The sequence below is a fragment of the Struthio camelus genome, chromosome 2 (genome assembly GCF_040807025.1).
Source record: "Struthio camelus isolate bStrCam1 chromosome 2, bStrCam1.hap1, whole genome shotgun sequence".
NCBI lineage: Eukaryota > Metazoa > Chordata > Aves > Struthioniformes > Struthionidae > Struthio > Struthio camelus.
Genome location: NC_090943.1, coordinates 167,185,023 through 167,207,191, shown reverse-complemented (window position 1 = coordinate 167,207,191; position 22,169 = coordinate 167,185,023). Strand labels below are relative to the sequence as shown.

At 42.6% G+C, this 22,169-nt stretch overlaps 1 protein-coding gene across 4 annotated transcripts in view; it reads left to right on the top strand.

Moving 5' to 3' along the window:
* The window catches only part of COL22A1 (collagen type XXII alpha 1 chain), a 237,521-nt gene that overhangs the window by 166,484 nt on the left and 48,868 nt on the right, over window positions 1-22,169 (top strand). For all 4 annotated transcript variants that reach the window (XM_068933389.1, XM_068933387.1, XM_068933388.1 and 1 more), the window contains 12 exons: window positions 4,221-4,274; window positions 4,645-4,698; window positions 5,712-5,765; window positions 7,001-7,054; window positions 7,449-7,484; window positions 10,259-10,321; window positions 12,028-12,081; window positions 13,564-13,605; window positions 15,623-15,655; window positions 19,134-19,187; window positions 19,718-19,771; window positions 20,928-20,981. In XM_068933389.1, the coding sequence (XP_068789490.1) occupies window positions 4,221-4,274; window positions 4,645-4,698; window positions 5,712-5,765; window positions 7,001-7,054; window positions 7,449-7,484; window positions 10,259-10,321; window positions 12,028-12,081; window positions 13,564-13,605; window positions 15,623-15,655; window positions 19,134-19,187; window positions 19,718-19,771; window positions 20,928-20,981 (606 nt within the window). The remainder of the gene's footprint in view (window positions 1-4,220; window positions 4,275-4,644; window positions 4,699-5,711; window positions 5,766-7,000; window positions 7,055-7,448; window positions 7,485-10,258; window positions 10,322-12,027; window positions 12,082-13,563; window positions 13,606-15,622; window positions 15,656-19,133; window positions 19,188-19,717; window positions 19,772-20,927; window positions 20,982-22,169) is intronic.

The window sequence follows — 22,169 nt, the reverse complement described above, 5'->3', positions numbered from 1 at the left end:
AATGCCATTTGTTCATCTCGCCTTAAAATGTAGCTTTCCTTTCTTTCATGGAAAAGAGATTTGGGCCAAAAAACCTATTGATGTAGTCACGAAGGCGTTTGTTCCTTTTCAGAGCCTCCTTAGCGAGTGCAGACCCTAAGTCTGCCTTTCCCAGCCCATCTTTGAAGTAGGGTACATATTGGAAGAGAGCATCCTTTAGTGGTTCCTGGAAGATGGAAACAGCTTTTGCTCTAATACTGAGAGTTTCAGATTTCTTTTCTGAGAACTATCCCTGCATTACTCTGACTTAGGAATGGAGTTGGATGCAACGTAAGCCCAGCACCCTGCCCCGCAGTGTTTTATAGAGTTGTCCTCTGCATGCACATGCCCCTGCATGCTTTCCCACAGATATTTGGATTTGAATGAACATTCAAAATGTTTGAAAAGAACAATTTGAAAATATTTTAAACATTTTTCATAAAAGATCAATGTTTTACAGTCTTTTTCCAAACAACTGAGTTTGTGTAGTCCTATGTTAGAGGATGAAGTTTTTTGCATGTCAGTTTTAGTTTCAGCATGTAGGAAGCGCAGATCAGAATCTTTACCAGCCAAGGGATTTGGGTGTGTGCGCAATGTATCATTGTACATATGACACTTTCGCCTCACAAAGCCCTTCTGAGATTTCACCCCATCGAAAGGTGGGAAAACTGAGGCACGGATAGATTAGCTTACCTGAGGAATAATAAATGTTGTCAGTGAGTTAGATCCTTTCTAAATACTTAGGGAATCCCTGCTCTGAAGTATATTCAGTTTCTGAGGACAGGCAGAGGTCAGGAGAAAGGGCAAAACAACAGGAATTTATATACAAATCAAAGTGATTTGCTCTGGACAGTCTGGCAAAAGGGGGAAGGGGCTCTAAAAAAGACTGCTATGTGGTATGATGTATTTCTGCAGCTTTCATGTGACCATACCTTTTCATTTCTCTCGGGCCCAGTCGGCTGGTGCAGCCTTGGCTACAGAAGGCGATACATCCAGTAGGAGCAATAGATATATTGGTATACACAACCAGCTGGACCAGGCTGACAGCATCGTCTGCATCTTCTAGGGATACTTGGTATTCTGAGTATACTCATCATGTAAAACTGCTCTAAGTCCATCTTGGAGAGGCTTTTACCAGAATAGCTCTTCATTAGTGGGTGTAACTTTGCTGATGATGCATGTGTGTGCCTAATGGGGTAAAGCAGTCCTGGGCATAACATCCCTTATGACGGCTCTCACAGGAAACAACAAGACTGAATTATTAGTGGATATGGGCAAGTGTGCTTCCATTTCAGGACTTATGGTTGCATAAGGTTACTATGGCCCAGAATATAGAAAGTTTTGGAGAACAGTTAGAAATTTTCTTTGAAAACAAGAATATGCAGAGTTACTAGGAAAAATAGTTTGGACAAGGAGGACGCGGAAGCTCATGTTTCAGGGGTCATGGTGGTTACTGTTAGATGCTGGACTGAGGCTTCTCTTTCGGGGCAGATCGACCCATGTCTGTATTTCTTGGGTAACTTGCATTACACTCTCGATATACTCAGACTGAGAGTGGGTGCAGGCTGATGTTTACTGTAGTATGGCACTATGTTCCTTGTTAATTGTTGGCTAGATGGCTTTGTTACAGAAGTCAGAATGAGCTGGTAATTCATGTAAGTCAGGAAGAAGTCAAGGGAGATACCATTACACCGAGATAATATCCATCCTCTAAAATAATCTGCACTCTTAGATAAAGCATGGCTGTCTCTGGAGATGGCTGGGTATCAGACTGATTTCTGAGCTCTTAGTAGAAGCTCCCTGTCATAAGGTCACGAGAAATGCATATGCGTTGGTGGGAGGTAGTTGGATTATTGTGAGAGAGAGAGAACAAAATTAGGCTAGGAGGAACCAGGGAAGGTTCCTTCCCTGGTAAATTTTTCACTTTATCTTTCCTGCAGATACGTATAATCTATTTTGCTGCTGAGCGGTTTGTCGTCATTTTTCTAAGGTTAGCCTCTGACTTGTGTCTGTGAAAATATACTGTATACTGAAAACAAACGGCCTCTCTTACAAATTTAAACACCCCTTTGGTGGCCTTGTCCCATTCTCTTCTCTGTCCAAGCAGCCCCTTCTGCCATCAGGCTGTCCTTCGCCTTCTTTCCTAGTACTGCACCCACTCCTCATGGAAACCTCTCTGTGGAGACCAGACCTTCTGCAGGTCTCAGTACTACTGTCCTTGTAGGGCTAGAGTAGGATCAACCAAGACTTCTGTATCCCAGGCAGCTGATGCCACTCCATCCTTGGCCCTTTCTCTCCTCTCTAGTCATATGGAACCTGATACTAATCCTCCTGCTTTCCTCTGCCGTGATACGCGTCCAAGTGTGGTGCCTGTTTTCATGTCAGCCGCTGGCTTTCCTGACTCCGAGTGCCTTTCCAGAGTTGCCCTTCGGCTGTGTCGGCAGCACTTGTCTCTAGCGCTGGGCTAATTTGGACTGCTGTTCTTAAGGCTTGATTCTTTTCTTTGAATGACAAAGCCTCTTTTAAGTGATGGATGGGCCTGCTGAGACTTCTCCTGGTGGGGCTAGAGCACCTTAAGTGAGGCACCCTCCTGTAATGCCCCTGTCCCCAGAAGCAGATATGAAACTCCTCATGAGTTATGCCAGCAGCAGCAGGATGTCCCAAGGAGTGCTTTTCTGTTGATTTTTGAGTTGTGCACGTACCTGAGGCGCTCAAAATAATAATGGTAGCGGTGGGATGATTCCGTGTCTATTGTAGACTCAGTTGCAATGAAAGCAGATTATAGGTGATATATGTCAAGTGCATCTGCAGGTCCCTTTTTTGATTGCTTTGCTCCATCTATTGGTGAAAAGCTATTTTCCCTTCTAGCTGACTTGTCCAGGCATATTTTTAAACGACTGCTTATCCACTACGTTCTTTGTTAAGCCATACCACGAAAAGTCTCTTTATCCTTCCTTGTTTGCCTCACTGTCTTCTCTTCTTCAACTACTTTTCTTCTTTACAAGTAAAATACTGATATTGATCCATGAGCTGTAACACTTCAGTCACAAAAGCTGTCACTTGTAATATCGCATAGTGACACAGGTCTAGCAGGGAGAGTGCTGACTTGCCATTTTCCATTTTTTATCTCTTGTTTAGCTTTAATTCCTTACACAGGTAGAAAGAGAAAGGCAAGGTAAAACTGCAACTCAATCACATATCTATCCTTATGCTGTTTGCTTAGGTCCTGATCCAAAAAATACGTGAACACGTCCTTCATTCTGAGTAGAGGAGAAATTCTATCTTGTCTTCAGTGGAAGCTGGAGGTAACAAATACCTCTGAATCTCAGGCAACCTGTTAAGATCTATCAAGTATGGAAACAATTTTTTTTTGTCCTAGGAACCGAAAGTAAACAATTTGCCTGACACTCAGAAATGAATCTCTCTGCAAAAGTGATGGCTATTGAGAGAGTATTTTCCCAAAAGAAACCATTGAATCCCTATTGTTTGACTCCAAATTAGATTAGAAAAAAAAGGCTGGCGCACCACAAGCTACGTTACGCTGCCTAGAGATGAGTAAGAAAGACTGTTAGGACGTTTCCAATTGAATCTGTGCACTGAGACGTGAGTTTGTGAGAACCTTTTACTGTCAACAAAGTTAAAATAGAGTGATAAAATTGTGGAGTATTTATTTTAACCCCCTTGAGCCACTACATCATTTTTCATTAGGTGAAAGGTCACAGATGGTCTCATATTTCCCCCGAAAATAAATAAATAGATAAACCTAAACCACAAGCCTATTCCATTCATTCCTTCAGAGATCTTTCTGCAGAGGTAAATTATTCAGAGAGAAACAACATTAATCAAGATTAAATTAGGCTGGATGCCACAAGAGGTTCCACTGGGCAAGCTCTGCGTTGCATGCTACCCCCTGATTGCCTTCAACTCCTTCGTCCCTCGTTTTGGAGCTGAGGATGGAGTTCACCTTGCAGGGATAGGAGTTAGTAGCTTATGCAGCTGCTAGCAGAAAGCAGGGACTTCTGTTCTGCTTGTGAGCATGGTTCCCTGGGAGCGCACATTGGCATCTCTCCATTTTTGGACAGTAGCTGATGAAATAAAGATCAATGCTGATGCTCATCAGAATGGCCTTCGGTGTGCAGGGCCTGATGCTTTCAGCCTCTCTCTGGAGGTCTAATAAACTCTTTTTGCTCCTTCCCTTATAGGGACCTCCAGGGCTCCCGGGCATTGCTGGACCTCCTGGACCCCCTGGAGCACCAGTAAGAAAACAGGCTTGTTTGTTTTATGGCAAGGAGAGAAAAAGCAGTTGGGGAGGAGTTTACATCATGGATTTCAGTGAGAACTGTCAGGGCCTCTGGCAGCATGTGTTTTCTCTTGTACTTTCTCGCTGAAAAGCCACAGCTGCCCTTAGGGGACAGCTTCTCTGCACTAAATGTTGGACCTACATTGGTGCCACCTGCGCATGGATCAATGTCTGCAGGACTCCCCACAGCAGTGAACTGCCTGCTGGGGAAGGGGGAATAGGATCTGAATGGAAAGCAGCAGTCTCCAGCGAGATCTGCTCGCTGGAGCAGTGAACTGTAAAGGGCGGAAATGTTGATGATTCTCTGTGCTGGCTTCGTTTTTCAGGGGCTGCCAGGAGAGATCGGTGTTGCTGGTAAAACCGGACCGCCAGGATCACCTGTAAGTTTTGAGGGACTGCTTCCACAGCCTCCAGGCCCTCTGTGCCTTCACTTTACTTCTAGAGTACAAGTCTGCACTCCTTTTCCTGTGGCTTGTCTGCATGCAAGGTTTTAGTGCTGTCTACAACCCTGTCTCCTTATAGTGTAAGCATTAGAATGTGATGCTATTCATAAATAATCATTTTAACAGAGTTATACACCAGACCTGACCAAACGCAGCTCCGTTATTCTTACCCACTTGGGCTATGACGCTTTCGCTATATGCTGCATTTCAAAAATCATTTTGTATCTGGCAAGACGTTTTTCTTGCAGGCCTGTGGTTTCCTGTATCAGGCCTAAGAACTGAAACAAAAATCTCAGGAGGGTATAGCAATTTCTGTTGGCTGTTAAAGTCAGGAAAGATGAATTATAATGTACTTAGTATTAAGAAGTGCCACCTACAGCCTCTAATGTTCAGTGATTGACTGACACTTGGAAAGGGGACAGAAATTTTTCTCACCATTTTATATGCATTACAGGAAGTCATTTTAAATCTTATCTTGCCGAATGATTCTGTCTCTATGTATTGTGCGTATTATATAATTTAATTTTAAGAGTCAATGTATAGTGTAATAAATTACTGACATTTAAAAGGAGAAATAGACTTTAAAATATTTATAGCTATAGAGAATAGCGACTTATAGCGAATGAGAAATGAAAAAGTACTCTTTAAAGTTATTTAAAAATCTGTAGTGCCTAAAACGTCTAGATTGTTGTTTCGCTGTAACAACATTGACCTCTAGTGGTCATTTACCCAAACTGGGATACTGGAAAAGGAGGTGAGTGGATATGTGCATTGCAAGAACTTTTGTGGAATTTGAATCGCAGTAGTGAAAAAATCAGAAGAAAATGCATGAGGTGTTTTTTCTTTTCTTAAACTTAGGCCAGTGGCAAGAGGCATGAACAGAGCATACTTATGCTGAGCTTGCTGTTAACAATTTAGGCCCTTAGGGCTGATAATTTTCTCTTATTTAGGGGTTGCCTGGCAAAGATGGATTAAATGGTCTTCCTGGACTTCCAGGTCAGAAGGTAAGTGACACCACATACACCGGTATAAAGCTAGTTACCTGGGCAGCTTATGCAGGTGGGCTAGCAAGCGTAAGTCAAAAGCATGGTGCATCCCCAGAGCTCAACCTTCATCACCCGATTCCATGTCTCTAAGCCACTGGTGAAATAGGGGCCAAATCACTGATGTGGTTGAATTGTACCGTGAGTGCTTTATGGAGTTGGTTGTAAATTTGGAAGGAGTGAGAGAATCCACTCCAGTCTTCATATCCTGTTCAGCGAATACAGCTGAGCATTGCAGAGAAGCTTCTGCTGTCACCCAGGAGAGCCAATGACAATGGCAAGTGACATAAATTACAGAAAATGAGAGAAGAAAAAGAAAGAAGTGTGGCAGGCCTCAAAGACATTCTTTTATTTCCTCCTTGAAGGGCTGGAAAGAAGAGATGCTGTCCTAAGACCTAAGTCTTCTGTGGGTCCATATGACAGAAAGATGGCTCTTTGTTCTTTCCTACCTCTTATGCCTTGCTTGAAAACTTCTGCAAGTGACAAATTTAGAAAGTTCTGTATGTTCTGCTGTCTCTGCAATGGGAGAAGGGAGCTAGGAGATTTAGAGGTAGGATAGATTCTGGTTGAGTTACTATCACTATGCAAATGAAGCAGTAAGGAAAAGTGCTATGTGTTGGCTATAAGAGCCGTTTCTGTGTGGGGCCAAGCTAGGCTTTGGGGATTCTGATACTATATTGGAATAACGATGACAGCCCTTAACCATTTGCTGCCTTGAACTGCGTAAGGCAGTTGTCTTCTTGCCTCTGACAGTTGGACACCGTTATCTTTATTTGCTCCAATAACATGCTACGTTTATGCTTGCCTCTCTCACGTGACTGCAGGGAGTTCTTGAGCCCAGGTCCAGTGTAGTTCCCAACTCCTGTTTATTGATGAATAAAAGTGAGAAATTGGGAGTTGGGAAAAGTGGGAAATTGGGAGAACGGGGACCCAGTTTGCTGTGGACGTCTTTAATATATAACTCTAGTTGACTTTATTTTATTCCAGAATTATTCCAGTAGGGTGATCAGTGCTGGAGATGTGTCTGCAAATCTTACAAGAATGGAAAAACATTCCAGGAAACGCACTGTCGTATGGCTCCGTTTACATGCTCAGGCTGTTACTGGAGATCTGAGTCAAAGAATTCCTCACCGTTGCCTGCAGATATGCTGTATTATTAGAGGAGTTTGCATATTCAATTCTTATGTTCCCTGCAGGGAGAACCAGGAGAAAAGGGTGAGGAAGGCTTTCCTGGAAAAGCTGGTCCCAAGGTATGCATTTTCATTTTATGGTTTGCTGTAAACATTGAAACAGCCAAGACCTGATTCTGATTTCCCTTGTACTGAAGTCAGTTAAGTAAGTTTCCTGTAAATGTGGAGGAAGAAAAGGAAGAGAGGATATGGGTTAGTGTCTGGATTTCACAGACACTTGCTCTTTCAAGATGTCAAACCCTGTTTGATGCTGCTCTCTCAAGTCTGAATGTGTAAGAAGACCTTACATGGCACTTACATTGGATACCTGTGGTCTGGGATTGCAAGCTATTGAGAGGCCAATTTCAGTGGCTTAAGGAAAGGTGGAAGAACATGGGTCATGACAATAAGGGACACGCTGTAATCGTGGTAAAGCTTTCTTACCAAAGTATCAGTTGTACTTTTGTTTTTCCAGGGTGAACCAGGGAGCCGTGGCCAAACTGGTGAACAGGTGAGCAGGAAGAATTGTTTTAGCAGCAAGGCTTACCTGTCAGAGCAATATAAAGTGACCACAGGCAATAACAAAGCCGCTTGTCCGTGACAAGATAAGTGCAAGTCATTTGCATATGTCATTGAAGATGCAACAGATGAGTGGCTAAGACTCAGAGTTAGACAAAGTAATGTGAAAGTTCCAGAGCAAAAATATGCTAAATCCAAATTGTCTTTGCATCCCAAAAAATTCGGTCATCTTGTTCCTGGTGGATAAGAAAGAAAAGGAAAGTGCAATAACTTAAATGGTCTGCTCTCTCTTCACACCTCTCACTAGCCCAGGGTGCTGGTGCTGGTTCTTCAGGATGAGGAATTTCTTTTAAATATATGATACAAAGCGTGATACTGTCATTTCTAGGTCTTGAATACTTGCTAAGATATAGTGCTAATTGACTCTCAGAAGTTATGTAGCTATCTTAGTCTTTATGGATTTGGGTTTTATCATGTAACTGCAGAGCTCAGCGAAGAACAAGGGAAGCTCCTGGGATTTCCCAAAGCATGCGGCTGTCTGGAACCCAGTCAGGGCCACTAACCAGAGGTGTTAATGTTGTCATCCACACGCCAACTTTTCAATTGCAGAATGAAAATCTGTAGAAAGAGAAATCTGCCTAAGATAGTCTTATATCTTTGGGGCATAACTTTAGATGTTGGGGTACACAGAATATAAATCAACAACGGAAGAATCTCAGTGTCTCATTTTCTCTCACTCTTACCAGTCTCAAACCAATCTTCTGTTACAAAGCTTAAATGGGAAAGTGGTCATGACCTCTGCTCACATATTGTCTTGTGCAATAAAACAGGACATGCACCATCTGCATCACTAACTGGACTTAGGGAAGGAAGGTGTCCATGAGGAGTCTCATATAGCAGCTTTTGTAAGTTGTGGTAGCCTATCCATGCTCATACAATTTTAGGAATTGCTGACAGTTTTTTCATTCATCTTGGCTGGTTTGAATTCTAATTCTTTCTTCCAAAACACTTGCCTCTCTCCATAGTGTGGTGTTCTCCATGCATTTTATAAATGTTCTCTATTCTATCGCCTCAGTCATAAATTAAAATACTGAATAGTGCCAGACCCTCAGAGGACTCCACTTCATATATCCTGTGAGTTTGACAGGAAGCAGCTAGTAACAGCTGTATGAATGCAGTTTTTTAAGTCAATTGTACACCTTCCTCCAGAGACGTTTCTTCTACACTGTCTTTGAGAATGTCATGTTAACCTGTATCAGATGTCTTACTGATGTCAAGGTATATCACACAAATGTTTCCTTCTTATCTACTTAGTTATCCTTTCAAAGGAGGGAAGTAGATAGCTTTGACGTGATTAGTTCTTGACAAATCCACATTGGCTGTTTCTTATTGTCTTAGAGCTCTTACAAACTGATTAATACTTTGTTTCAGCATCTTTCCAGAGATCAAAATTAGGCCACCTATTTTTTTATCCTCCAAATTCTTATTTTTTTTCCACTTTAATGTTAGGCCCTGTGTTTGTCCTTGTCATGATCTCGGGGACCTTATTATCAGCTGGGATCTTGTAGTGGCTCTCATAAAGCACTGTTGCGCTGCCATCAGATGTCGCTGTCTTTCAGGATCCTCCACAAACCGGTTATACCCAGCCACAAGATCTTATTCCCTCACCTGATTTCTTCTGCAGACTTATTAGGCCTATATCATAGTAGTGTTTGGGCTTTTCCCCTGCTTCAAAGATGGTGTCTTTAAAGCAGAGGTCATCCATCGTCTCTTAGCTGGGTATTTGTACAACGCTTAGTGAAAACGTATCCTGTCATGACTGAAATCCTTTGTGATATTGTGCTACAGATACAGATAGCAAAATAATAATAAACAGCAAACCATGTGGTTACTCCCAAATAATGAACTGGGTCAACCTGGAGCTAAATTTGAGAGTACTCGATATAGTTAGGACAAACCACATTATGCAGAAGTTATACTTACTCCAAAAGCAAGATTATAAACCAAGAACTCAAAGGTAAGGTTCAAATGGAAAGATATCCAAACTTGAAAAAATATATCCAGCAGATTCTAAATCTGCTTGTCAGGTAGCATCTGTACTGTGCATGTTAATGCATCACAGTGTTTGTATGTCCAGACTAGACTAGATTTTTTAAAAAGAGGAAAATAAGTTAGAATTCATTTTAGCTGCTTTTATTTGCTTATACAGTATTGCTACAAGGCAACATAAAGAAAACACGTCCTCAATTTCATGGTCTCAGTTAACAGTGTAAAGGCAAAAAGGAGAGGTCTTAGCTGCTGTTTTAAATCATAATTTCCCAAGAGAAAGAAATTACCTGATAATCAAGCTAGATCCTGCTCTCTCTCAGCAAACTACATCTAGAATCAATCCCATGAAAGCACTAGACCAGATCCTGGCCTGAAATATGCACTGTATGCATCACTGTAATGAAGTATCAAGAAGAAACCGTCTGCAGTGACTATGAGTGCTGAACAATTAGCAATCTAGTATTAGCCATGCAAAGAGACAGACAGTTAAATCAAGGCTTCATCCTTCCTAGCCTAAGGGGACTCTGGCTAGATTAGTGCACCCTGAAGACTAGACTTGATGGATTTTTAATTGACGTGCATGAGAGAAGAATTTGGCCCAGTATTGTACCTTTTTATTCTTTATTGTAATGTGTTTGAGAATGATAAAGTTTATTAATAGAAGCCATGCTTGATGAAAGTTCCTAGGTTTCACACGCTGCTTTATCTCACTTTCAGGGTGAAGCAGGTCTTCCTGGCCCCCAAGGTTTACCTGGACTGAGAGGAGAGAAGGGAGATCGGGTGAGTGACTGAGTCACAGCTTGCTTTTGTTTGCCTGTATAGTGCCAGGAGGACTTCTCTAGAACCTCTCTAGATGATGCTCTCTCTTGATGAGGTTGCTATGACGAGCAGCTCATTCGCGTCCAGCAAGCTCACCAGCTACCCCTTCTAAAGTGGCGCTGCCTAGTGACCTTTCCTAATTACAGCGGAGATGCTAGTGAGCGTTGTCTGTCCTAAACAGAGAAGATTACGACTGAGGTCTTATTCTTCACAAGGCAGTGGAAGAGGTGCATTTCTCTTTAGGCCTTGCTTTCAGAAGCAGCTGCGTGATTTAAGAACATTAAACAATGTTAAAAACAATAACAATGAAAAACAATGCAAATCTCCCTTGTCACTGAACCCTGGAGGAGACTCCAGACTGCTGGATTATTTTCTGATGAGCCAACTTCCACTCAGGTCCTGGGGTTTACTGCTTTCCTCTCTCTAGTTCCAGACCTTCAGAGGCATCTGTACCCTGGGAAGTAGTTGGATCAGGGATTTGACAGAAAATTGAGCTATCTGAATGAGCTATCTGAATCAGCCTCATAGTTGATTATATGCTTGAGTGTGAGCAAGATCTAAAGTCAACTGAAGTGTTACCATTGAACTTGCTATATTATGTATATTGTAGGACACACACACACACACACACACACACACACACACACATATATATATATATATATGTTCTCTCTATGTATAAAATTGTAGACACGTAGGTGAGCTGGTTCCTATCTGACTACAGGATAAATACATGTTATGTGTGCATTTGGAGGAGTAATCACATCATACTTGTTAAGATTTTACCATTCAGGGCACCAGGTTCCCTGAACAGTGAAAGTAGATAGGTAGGCATCAGTGAGGAGATGATTCAGAAATCCTTTAACATAACCAAAACAGATAGTGTGAAAGTCCTCTTGGGCTGTAAGTCCCTTTCTGTTGCCTCTCTTGTTCAATTGAAAAAGCTATTTTTTTTTTTAATATATATCTGTGTCAGACAGTGGGACCTTCTATCTGCAAATTGATTTAGGGTTGCCACTTTCCTTCCCATAAATTTAACTGCTCTTGACTGGCTTTTGAAAATAATGTGGCTTTTGTGAAGCCATCTCAAAATGTTACCTTTTGATTCAATTGCTTGCACTGCATCTTGGAGGACAAGTAAGATCATCTGGAGCATCTCTCAGATTAGGAAAGGCTACAAGACCTTCCACTATTGAGGCTGGAGAAGAGAAGGCTGAGGAGGGATCTGATCAATGTGTATAAGTATCTAAAGGGAGGATATCAAGAGGATGCGGCCAGGCTCTTCTCAGTGGTGCCCAGTGATAGGATGAGAGGCAACGGGCACAAACTGCAACACAGGAAGTTCCATCTGAACATGATAAAGAACTTCTTGACTGTGAGGGTGACAGAGCACTGGACCAGGTTGCCCAGAGAGGTTGTAGAGTCCCCTTCCTTGGAGATATTCAAAAGCTATCTGGACACAATCGTGTGCAACGTGGTGTAGGTGATCCTATTTGAGCATTGGAATTGGACTAGATCTCCAGAGGTGCCTTCCAACCTCAACCATTCTGGGATTCTGTGATCTGAAAATGTGAAATATTATAGTCTCATTGTAGCAGTGCAGTAGTGGGATTGATTCAATCAAATCAAAGCATGCATGTTTCCTGCTTTCTTTTACTTGCTTTTAGGGAGAAAAAGGAAAAGATGGCCTCCCTGGATTCAAAGGTGAAAGAGGAGAAAAGGTGAGTCATGAAATAAAAATGTCGCTCCTTAGACAAGAGAAGAAAAGAGATTACGAAGAGGTGTGGGGCAGCAGACACAACTGATAGAGGAGAATTTCTGGGGAGGATTAGAAATAATTAGAAGTCTGTTAGAAGAGCCTGACAAAGAAACAGTGAAAGAAGCTGTGTGTGGGGTAGAGACAGTCATTTATTGGGTATTGCAAGGAGTAATGCTTAATGACATCTAAGGGCAGTTTCTTTAATTCAAGGAAATACTTTTTGTTTGTTTTAGAGTTGGCTGATAGAAATGAGTCTGTAAATTCTGAAGAACTTTTCTATACCTGACTATAACGTGATAGCACAATAATTTAAGGAATATTCTGGGCATCTGCCATCACAACACCATTAATTTTGGTGAAAATGAGAGAACTAGACAAGGATGATTTCTACCAAAATATCCGTCCAGCCTTTACGAATATGAAGGTGAAGATGAGGCACTGACCTTGCAGATGCTTATGGCTGCATAGTGAAAAATTTGCCCTGTGTGTAGTGGCAATGCAGCAATTTCAGCTATCAGGAAGTGGATACCAGATGGCTTTCTCTGCCATCAGCATCAGAGCCTTTTCTGGCTTGGAGGTCTGTGGGAGTCTAATTTTGGGGAGCTGTTCACCATGATTCTGGTCCATGAAGCTGATGCTCTTCAGACAGGTTGGGATGCTGGTGGACTGGCTTTCCAGGGATGAGACCTAGCTAATGGCATGGTTTGGCTTCCACAAGCAAGCAAGGAACGGTACATCCTGTTTCTTTTGCTCTTATTCGTAGGATACATCAGCCCTAGGTTTACCAATGACTTTTACCATCAATGGAGGGGATACTTTTTTCATGAGGCGTCAAATGACATCTTCAGTGAGGCACCCCAATCTCCTATATCTGGGAGGTTGACTAGTGTTGTTAGCAGTTCTTGGCTTTGATGTGTCATGAGGAATGAAATTGTCTGTGGAGCACAGCCCATAGGAAGGTTGCTGGCACCTAAGGCACTCAAACTACAACTCCCATGGCGTACTCCAAGAACAATCTAATTTTTGACTCAAAAATTAGGGAGCTGGATTGAGAAAATCATATTTTTAATGAACAATATTTTTCTTCCATACACAGAATCAGTTTTGCCAGAATGTGTTTGTCAGGCAAATGCAAATTAAGCTCCATGCCACTCCTACAGTGGATGGGTAACACTAGAAATTCGCTGACCTGTGAAGTGATAAAAACAAAGTAAGCATCTTGCATGAAACAAAATGAGGACGGCAGAAATTCTGGCCGGAGCAGTGGGTAAAATTCTATCCATCAGAAAAGGCACTCTGGGGTTTTTTAGTGTCACTGAACCGACAGGTTGTCATTTGACTAAGTCTCTCACCTGGTAATGTCACAACTTCTGGCTGATGATGTTGAGTTTTATTTGGGCCTCATTTTGTATTCTTGGTTATATTATTCTCCTTTTCTCTTTAGGGTGATATGGGTTCCCCTGGACCACCAGGCTTGCCTGGAACAGTAAGTAAGATTGTGTTCTGTACTAGAATAATAATCGAGGCATCACACTTCTTCCACACAGATCCCTCAGTTTCAAGGCTTTTCAAGATCCCTACTTTGCAAAAACATCTGGACGCATTTACTCTCAGTGTATTTCCATTAGCTTCAGAGAAGCAATATCAAGGTGCATTTGATCTTTTATTTTTTGGAAGGCTGTGCCTTCCTCTTCCCTGTGCAAACAGGATTATTGTATGCCCTTGCCTTATCATAGCAGTTAAATGGATTTTGCAGTTTTTGAAGCAGCTGTAGGAGCTGTCTGAAGAAGATCACGAGTGAAGATGTAAATGTACTACATGCCATCTGATACAGATTTTCCAGGGTGAACTAGATTTTCCTAGCTGGGATCTCATAGTAAAACTGGTGCATGGAGAAGAGGTTCCAATGAACAATAACTTGACGTTGTGGGAAACAATTTACCTGTTCCCAAGAAGAGAGCAGAGGGTTCCACTTCTTACTGACGTGAACTTATGTCGATGCTTAGGGGAGGATCTAGCTTCAGCAGTGCTCTAGCCTCGCTGAGCCTCCATCACATATAGTGCCATGTTGTGCTGTCGGCTGAGAAAGACCCTTTAGGGCTGGAACCCGTTCTTGGATATTTCGGTTCAGCTCTGAATCCTGCATACAGCCAAACCAGTCGTGCCTGGGTGCACACACCCTTTGTGCTAATAAAAAAGGACCAATAAAACATTTATTTATTTATTTATTTTTATTTTATCTTATTTTAAATGAGCCTGCACAATTGCCTGTGGAAAAGCATGAACGTAATTACAATAAAGTTAACTACAGGCTATTAAACCAGCATCCACTGAATGTAAATACATAAACCTCACAGTTCCCTCCAGCACAAGCTGAATAACCAGCTTGCACTGAGCGCAAGCAACAGAGTTCTCATTACAATGGGAGGGCTGATCCCACAGTCACAGACCCTCCGGAAAATGGCAGATTTCCATGTTTCAGCTTTGTTTGCAGCAGCTAGTTACAGCTGCCACATTAGCAGATTATGGAGAGAGTTTGAATTAAGGTCTTCTGGCTAAAATCCAAGGCCTACAGGCCTTCATGCAACAGTGGAGGAAGTATTACAATTTCCTCCCTGCCGTCAGTTGGTTCTTTAGTCTGTGCCAAAGGGTGCTTTCTCTGACTGTTGGCGAAGAGTCTGTGTGTATTGCACAAGAATAATCTAGTCACACCCCCAAGAATAGATCTGTCTTGCTCAAAACAGAGAAGGCGACTCACAAACACAGCACCGCGTGGCTAGATATAAAGAAGATATGCCTGACTGCTCAAGCCTCCTGTGATTGTAGGGAGGGGTAATTTCTATTTTAGCTGGAAAAATAGATGACGGTTTCAGCACACTGTCATTTCCTGCATGCATCTTGTCTGGTTATCCTATGTTATCAGTTCCTAATAAAAGATACTACCTCTGTTGAGAAAACTTGATCCTCTTCTGGGGTTAGTCCTAGAGGGTGACTATGTAATCCCTAAGATAACCAGCCGGGAGGAGACATACACATCTTGTTAGCGGTATGAAGCGGAAAGACAACCTTCCGAACTCAGCCATGGAGTCAGGAAAGCACAGTTCCTATCAGATTCAGCTGAAGCTGTGTCTTTGTTCACTATCCTGAATTTGGTCCACTACAGGAAGTTTAATGATGCTAAGGAGAGCTCCAAGTGAAAACGTGAGGTGGAGACTGCCAGTACCTCAAGGTTAAACATAGTCTGGCTTTTCGTAGTGGCTGGACACAGACAACATTTTTGAGTTCATATTTCAAATACTCTAGTAAATGTCTGCTGTGTGTGGGTTTATTTTTTTTTTTCCAGGCAGCCTAATATTATGATGAGGTGCTCATTTGTAAGTGGGCACTTATGAACAACACAGAGTATGTAATGACAAAGACATTGTATTAGTTATTGCATTTCAAAGAAAGTAGACAATGCTTTTGTCAATGGGCTTCTTTTAATGCTCTGATTTCTTTTTCAGACAGCCTTCTTTACCCCACACCCCAGAATTCCTGTAAGTAACATCTCTAATGAACATGGCCTCTAGATTTTTGCCTTTTGTATTTGGTATATAAAGAGCACCTTAGTATCTCTTCATGTTATTTAAATGCTTTCAGTAATGAGCTCAGCTTGAGTCTCGTTCTGCGCAATTGCTCTGTTGTAACCAATAATAATGAGAAGGCATTGGGTGTCCTGGTAACAGCAGCATCCAAACTAACTTCAACTGGGAACACAGTTGTGTGTTTAAAAGGCTGCTCCAGCCTTTTAAATGAGGCGTGCTCTCAGCATTGGAATAGTTGTACTGGAATATACCTTGCAATGGGTCACGCCACTGGTATGTGATCAAGGTTCTTAAAGATCAGGACCATTTATGGCATGTATAAATGACAGAGGTAGGTTGTAAGGGTCACATTAGAAAACCAAGTGAGTATCACTGTGTCCTCAGAGACCGAGGAAGGAGGCAAATAGGACTGTGAGGTAGTGCTGGAAATGAGAGACAGGATTTCTTTAGTTGTATTTTGCCTAAGCTCCCTGTATTTCTTCCGCCGTTACCTCGTAGTTCGTTAATATGCAAACAAAGAAATTATGCAGGACAGTGACATCTTGTATGGTCTTCATACGCTGAAATTGTATAAGGAGCTATCTTATTGTCTTTGAATGTATCACTTGTAAATAAGCTGCAAGGCAGTGAAAGGGCCTGAAGTGTGTCAGCAAGTCATGTTGCTGGGACCTCTCCATCTGCAAGATGAATGTGATGATATTTACTGTAGCACAGATCTGCACACTGCGTTGCAAGGTTTAGGAGGAGACGGGGAGGTAAGGGTTGTTAACCTTTGATTTACAGATTTGCAAGCTAAGATGTCAGAAGGTGGTGATACGCTTTTGGAGAGTGCCATGGCTTATGTTATAGAGGCTTCAGCAACAGCAACGTTGAAAATTGTCCTGCGCTCTCCAAAACACAAAACTTGCCTCCACTGCGTTCTCCATCTCCGCCTCTATGGGTTGTTCCTTGTCACTATAGTAGGTGGAGATGGAAAACGCAACCAGGATAGATGGCAGCAGCACCATTACTCTGTTTGTTATTAGTTCAAATCAATTTTATTTAACACATACCTTAGTAATTGTCAGAAGTGGACACTCTCTGAGCCAAGCGAGTCTGAGCTTCCATGTGGCCATGTAGCCACGCAGCCTCGCTTTGTCTTGTGCCGCCCACTGGAGCGGGGCCCAGCTGAGCCCCGGCTGCGTTTGCTCTCCTTGAAGTGGCACAGAAATGACTAATGGGTTAACTGCGACCACAGGAGGCTGCTGCCGAGAGAACAGGTCAAGGAAGCTGAAGCACCAGACCAACCCAGGTTGGTAGCAGCTTTTAGGCATCACCGTGTCATTTCTGCTGCAGGAGAGAAGTGGGTGGCAGCGGATTGTGTTCAGGTGCCAGGGACAGAGGTCTCTGTAACGCGCAGCACTAGTGGACAGTGTTAACAGTCTCAGCAGATAGCCAAGGCACCGGTGGCAGAGTTACTGGCAGGCTGGATTAAGAAATGCTAGCTCTGCCCTGTTTTGTGGATGTGCAAGCATGTCAAACTGGAATTTTCCCAGTTTGGTATTAACATACAGCTCAAATATCAAAAAAAAAAACAACAAAAAAACCCCCCAGCAACCTAGGAGACAGAAGAATACGAAGCTTCCTCCCTTTACCTGTTGAGTCACTTCTTCCCTTTGCACTCTTGTTTTCCATCGTAGCATGTGCTCTTATTTCCACTTAGTAACACCATTCCTATCTACAGATTTATTACCATATGTCTGTGCTTTGTTGCTCTGCGCTCTCAAAAGGATTTCAGAGCTTGAAATGTCATTACACAAAACAAATTCAAAGCGCAGCCGTCCTGCTTGTTGAATAGGATCCTTTTATTGAAGTACTACTTTACGTTGTGTCATTGTCCTTCTGAAAACCACTAGATGGCATCAGGGACTGCCTGATTAAAAGCTGGTCTAACTGGGCTCTTCTTTATAACGTAAAATTCCTGCTATTATTTAGTCTAAATTATCATATTTATTCATAATGCATAATAAATACAGTCATAAGTAATATTTATGCAGTTACATTTATTTTGTCTGTTGAAGAATCATTTGCAAATGGACTTTGATTTCCCAGGTATTGCAGAAATTATCTGGCAAACAGCTGATGTGAATAAAATTCAAAATGATTTGTTCCTGGGCTCTGCATTTTGGCTAATCACTATTCCTCCTGTGCATGTGTGTGTGGAGGGGTAGCTTAAGTCACTGACGTTCTTACTCTTTCTTGATTGCATAATTGAAACACCTCGTATGATAAATAATGAATAAGTAATGATTGCTACTGCTGAATACATATGTTCGTAAACAATGTACAAATGTGGGTGTTCATGCAGTGCCCGGCCTTTTCCAGATAGTTCCATGATTTTGTGCTGTTCTCTTTCCATTTATAAAAAGCAGAAATATGGGCGTATTGATTACTATTATAGAATTCAGAACAAAGCTGATGAACTTCTGAACAGAGAGCATCTTCAATGTACTGTAAAGAGGAAGAGCAGGAATAAATTAATCCTATTAGTCAATGATGGTAGTGCATGAAATAATGTGCTGACACTGCAGAGGCAGAGGAAGTTACTTGAATGTATGAAGATGTTAACAGAACTAGACACCAGGAAAAGCTGTGTGATCCACATCTCTGGGAGTGCTCAAGATGAGACTCTGAACACTCCTCATTTACCCTGTCTTTACATGGGATACTTTCCCCAGTTGTAGGACTACATTAGGCCTGTGGTCCTACGGAGAGACAACAGAGTTCAGGGGCTCTGGCCGTCTTGCTGTTGGCATTTCATTTTAGGTCATCTGGCCTGTTAATATAATCAGAGCTGAATGCTGCATCTCTCAATTGATCAAATTTTAGGATAGTAGACAACAGATAATGGTAACAACCATCATCTGTGAAGGGAAAATATTTTCTTTTTAAGTCAAAAAGTTTTCTGGAGTGGTGTTAAAATATTTTTTTACAATTAGCGTCACAGCAGTCCCAGAAGTCTAGACAAAAGGAATAACCACAAAGAATGTAGGTTTGTAGTTTGACTCTTCAGGGTCCAGATATAAAACATGAGCCACAGCCGTTTAGCTGGGAGTGCTGGTTTTCAGCCTACTCCACATCTGACTGCGTCATATGGTAGTTTTAATTCATTGACCTCAAAGTCCTTTGCATCAGGATCTTTTAAAAGAAAAGGTGTAGCCATATGGGTTGTCCCCTGATAAGGCAACCCAGGCTTTTTACGTTTTCCTCTTTCTGACTGAAGAATACCAGATTTTTGTGTAATGCAGCAGAAGAGATTCAAATATCATCTCCTCTCTATCAAAATTTATCTCGTTACAAAAGACCCCTCTTACAAAACAGGATTGGTAGGACTTCTAGCCATGGAAATAGCTCTCTTTATTTCTCTCTTCATCTTCTTGTTTTATAACAGGGTGAACCTGGACCAAAAGGGGAAAAAGGAGATCGAGGAACCAGCGGAGAACCTGTGAGCACAGAAAAGTGTTTCTTCAGTTTTGGTTTTGAGCTTTAACAAAGAGAGGACATGAGGGCCTCCTTTTTTGGAGGGAAAGCGTGGGACAGGCTCCTTCTATAGCTAGGATGCTTCTTTCACCAGTAATGGCCACAACAGTGTAAGGACATCTAGCTTTGTATAAACTCTACAAGCAACTAGATGGCTACCTGGAATTAGGCACCTAATTTACAGCTTTGTGGCGAAGAGGACTGTGGGGATTGCTAGACAGAGCTTGGCTGGGCCTGAGTTTGTACAAGCTTTGTTAAAGGTGTTTGAAATGATGTGGCCCAGCTAAAATTGTGGATTTATCTATTCCATTGTTTTTCTGGTATGCTCTTGTTTTGGGGGGGCTCTGAAGAGAGATAGAGCCCCGTGTAGCCATGGCCACCATAAAATTGCACTCTCTTTCCTCAGTGGGAGAAAGGATAAACATCTCTGTTTGCTGAGGAGAAGAAAGGATCTGTTTTCTTCAGCTCCTTCCCCTCCCCCTTCTATTTTTGCAGGGATTACCTGGGGTCCCAGGTGAACAGGGTGTCCCAGGACCTGCAGGACTTGAGGTAAGAAGGGCCAACCTTGGCAAAATCTTTGACATGACCAGGGAAGGGTACCTTCAAGATGTAGATCCCTATAAATAGTTATTCCCCTATGCACTAGCAGCCCCTTTCTCCATCCCCACTTTTTTAAGTTCAGGGACTTCTGCAGAGCTGTTTACTCTTGCCGGACATCAGGGCATCATGAGGAGAATCACACCAGGAGCACAGCATCTCTGTAGCATGACCAGTGTGGTCCCAGAGACTTCCAACTTGAGGCTCCCTCAAGAGGGCATCTTGTGTTGATGCCACTGGACCGCAGGTCTCACAGATAAGAAACTACAGTACATTAGCAAAACGTTTCCAAAGCATTCAGATTCAGCCCTGGTCCGTTTGGCCCTGAATTCAGCTTGTGTGAAATGAATTTGTAGTCTAAAGCGTCTCCTGAAAGTTTCTTGGCTCACAGCTATTGCTGTCGCTTACCACGGAGGTGTATTTTCATGGCAGCATGAGAGGGTGTTCACTCTGCCATCATCCGTGCTGCACCCAAGCCAAGATAATCAGCTTTTGCTTGGGCATCATTAGCTTAAGTAGGTTAACAGCACTCTCAGTATCATGAAGAAACCAGCAGTACAGTGCAACTAGCGCACGCTAAAAGGGGGATCAGCTCAGTGAGTAGACTCTGCTCTGTCCTATCGAAGTCCTTACGAAATGGCTACATGGTATGTAGGCCTGCAGCGAACCTTTTGCACTGTGATGCATTTTGACCCTTACTGAGTGATTGTTGTTCATATTTGAGAGCCACAGGCAAAAATTCGTCTGTGCAGGGAGACCGTCAGAGTTTAGCTGGAATGCAAGTAGCTGGTAGGCTTGAGGAGAGGAAGGAGTTTCACCCAGATGGATATCTGCAAGTTTCAGCATTGAGTGCTGAGAAACAGCCTGTGAGCTGATCAGTCATCAGTAATTCTTCTTATGTCCCAGAGTTTTATTTTTATATCCTTTTTTTGCTGCATAGAGAACTGGGAGCCATTTCCTCAGCCGTTAAACTTTGTGAATTGATTAGCTCAGACTGTTGCCTAGTGCACGTTCAGGCGTCATGAAGACTCGGAGTCTTTTTGTCTGGCAGGCAGTTCCATCCCTTTTCTAATCAGCTGGAATTCCTTTTTTTTTTTTTTCTGTGCAGGGCACAAAGGGGCAGAAAGGAGCCCGAGGAGAAGCTGGAGCCCCTGGAGAGACTGTAAGTAACTGCTTCACTTGGAGCATTATTCCCCCATCAGTAACACACCTGAAAGGACTCTGAAGTGCCAGGGTAATTGTGCACGGGGGCACATCCTAAGCTGTAGCTGGAAGAAGTGTTGCTGCTTGTGGGCAAATAGACACAGCTGCACCAAACAGATCAATGCCCGAATCAGTCCAGCTCTAAATTGTGTGTCAAGTCTCTCCTTTTCTAATAAAATGCCCTCTTTTCTGAGTGAGGTGCCTGCAGAGCTTGTTACTGCATTGTGATATCAGCCAAGCCCAGACAGCCATCTGGTGCAGAGAACTCACTTCTCATCAGCCAGAATTAGTTTTTGATCATGGTTGGTTTTAGGCTTCTTAGTCAATTCTGCATTCTTTAATAAAGGCTCGTCACCAGAAGAATCATCCAGTACCGCTTTTTGAGGGATCTGTTGTGGAGAGTGCTGCTCTTGCCTGACTGTGTGCTGAAGAGCAGCAAAGGACTCAAATCCTTTTTTATTATTGTGACAGGGTATAAGCCCTCTGTGGCCAGATAAAATGCCACATACCTTTTCAGTAATGAGTGAAAGGGGAATGTTTGAAGAAATATTTCCTGATTTGGAGAGAGGATGTTTGTGTCTGGGAGAAAGAAGCTATAGCAAATCCAGATGAAACAGAGCTGAAATCCTTTCTCACCTCTTCATGTTCACAGTGTTCCTTCTTGGGTTTGTGCTCAGAGGTTCTCTCTAGCAATGCTTCCACCCTAAAGTCTGAACCTCCTGTCTCATCTCTCCGCAGCTCTCTGTCGCTCTCAGTTGAAGGACTCCATAACCTTTTTGGGGGAGGGGGGGCAGGGGAGGAGAGTAAGGGCAACCCCTGCCCACAAACTCAGATCTATCCACTGATCTTATTTTTTCGTGTAAGTTGGTGGCTGGAAGGATGTTGGCACTGTTGCGCATACTCCTGTTGGCTAGTAGATCGGTGACTGTGAATAACACAGAAATGAGGACAACTTTAATTCTCCTGTAGTGAGCCAAAGGTGACAGATAAGACCTTCACTTTGTGAAGACCTGTGCTGGCTGTGGAAGATTTTCATCATCTCCCAATTGTTTGCATTGTCCTTCTGCAAGATATTACTACCCAGTCTTTAGATGGTCTGGCTGCGTTAGCTCCAAATGCACTAGGAGTGCAAACAGAATTCCTTTTG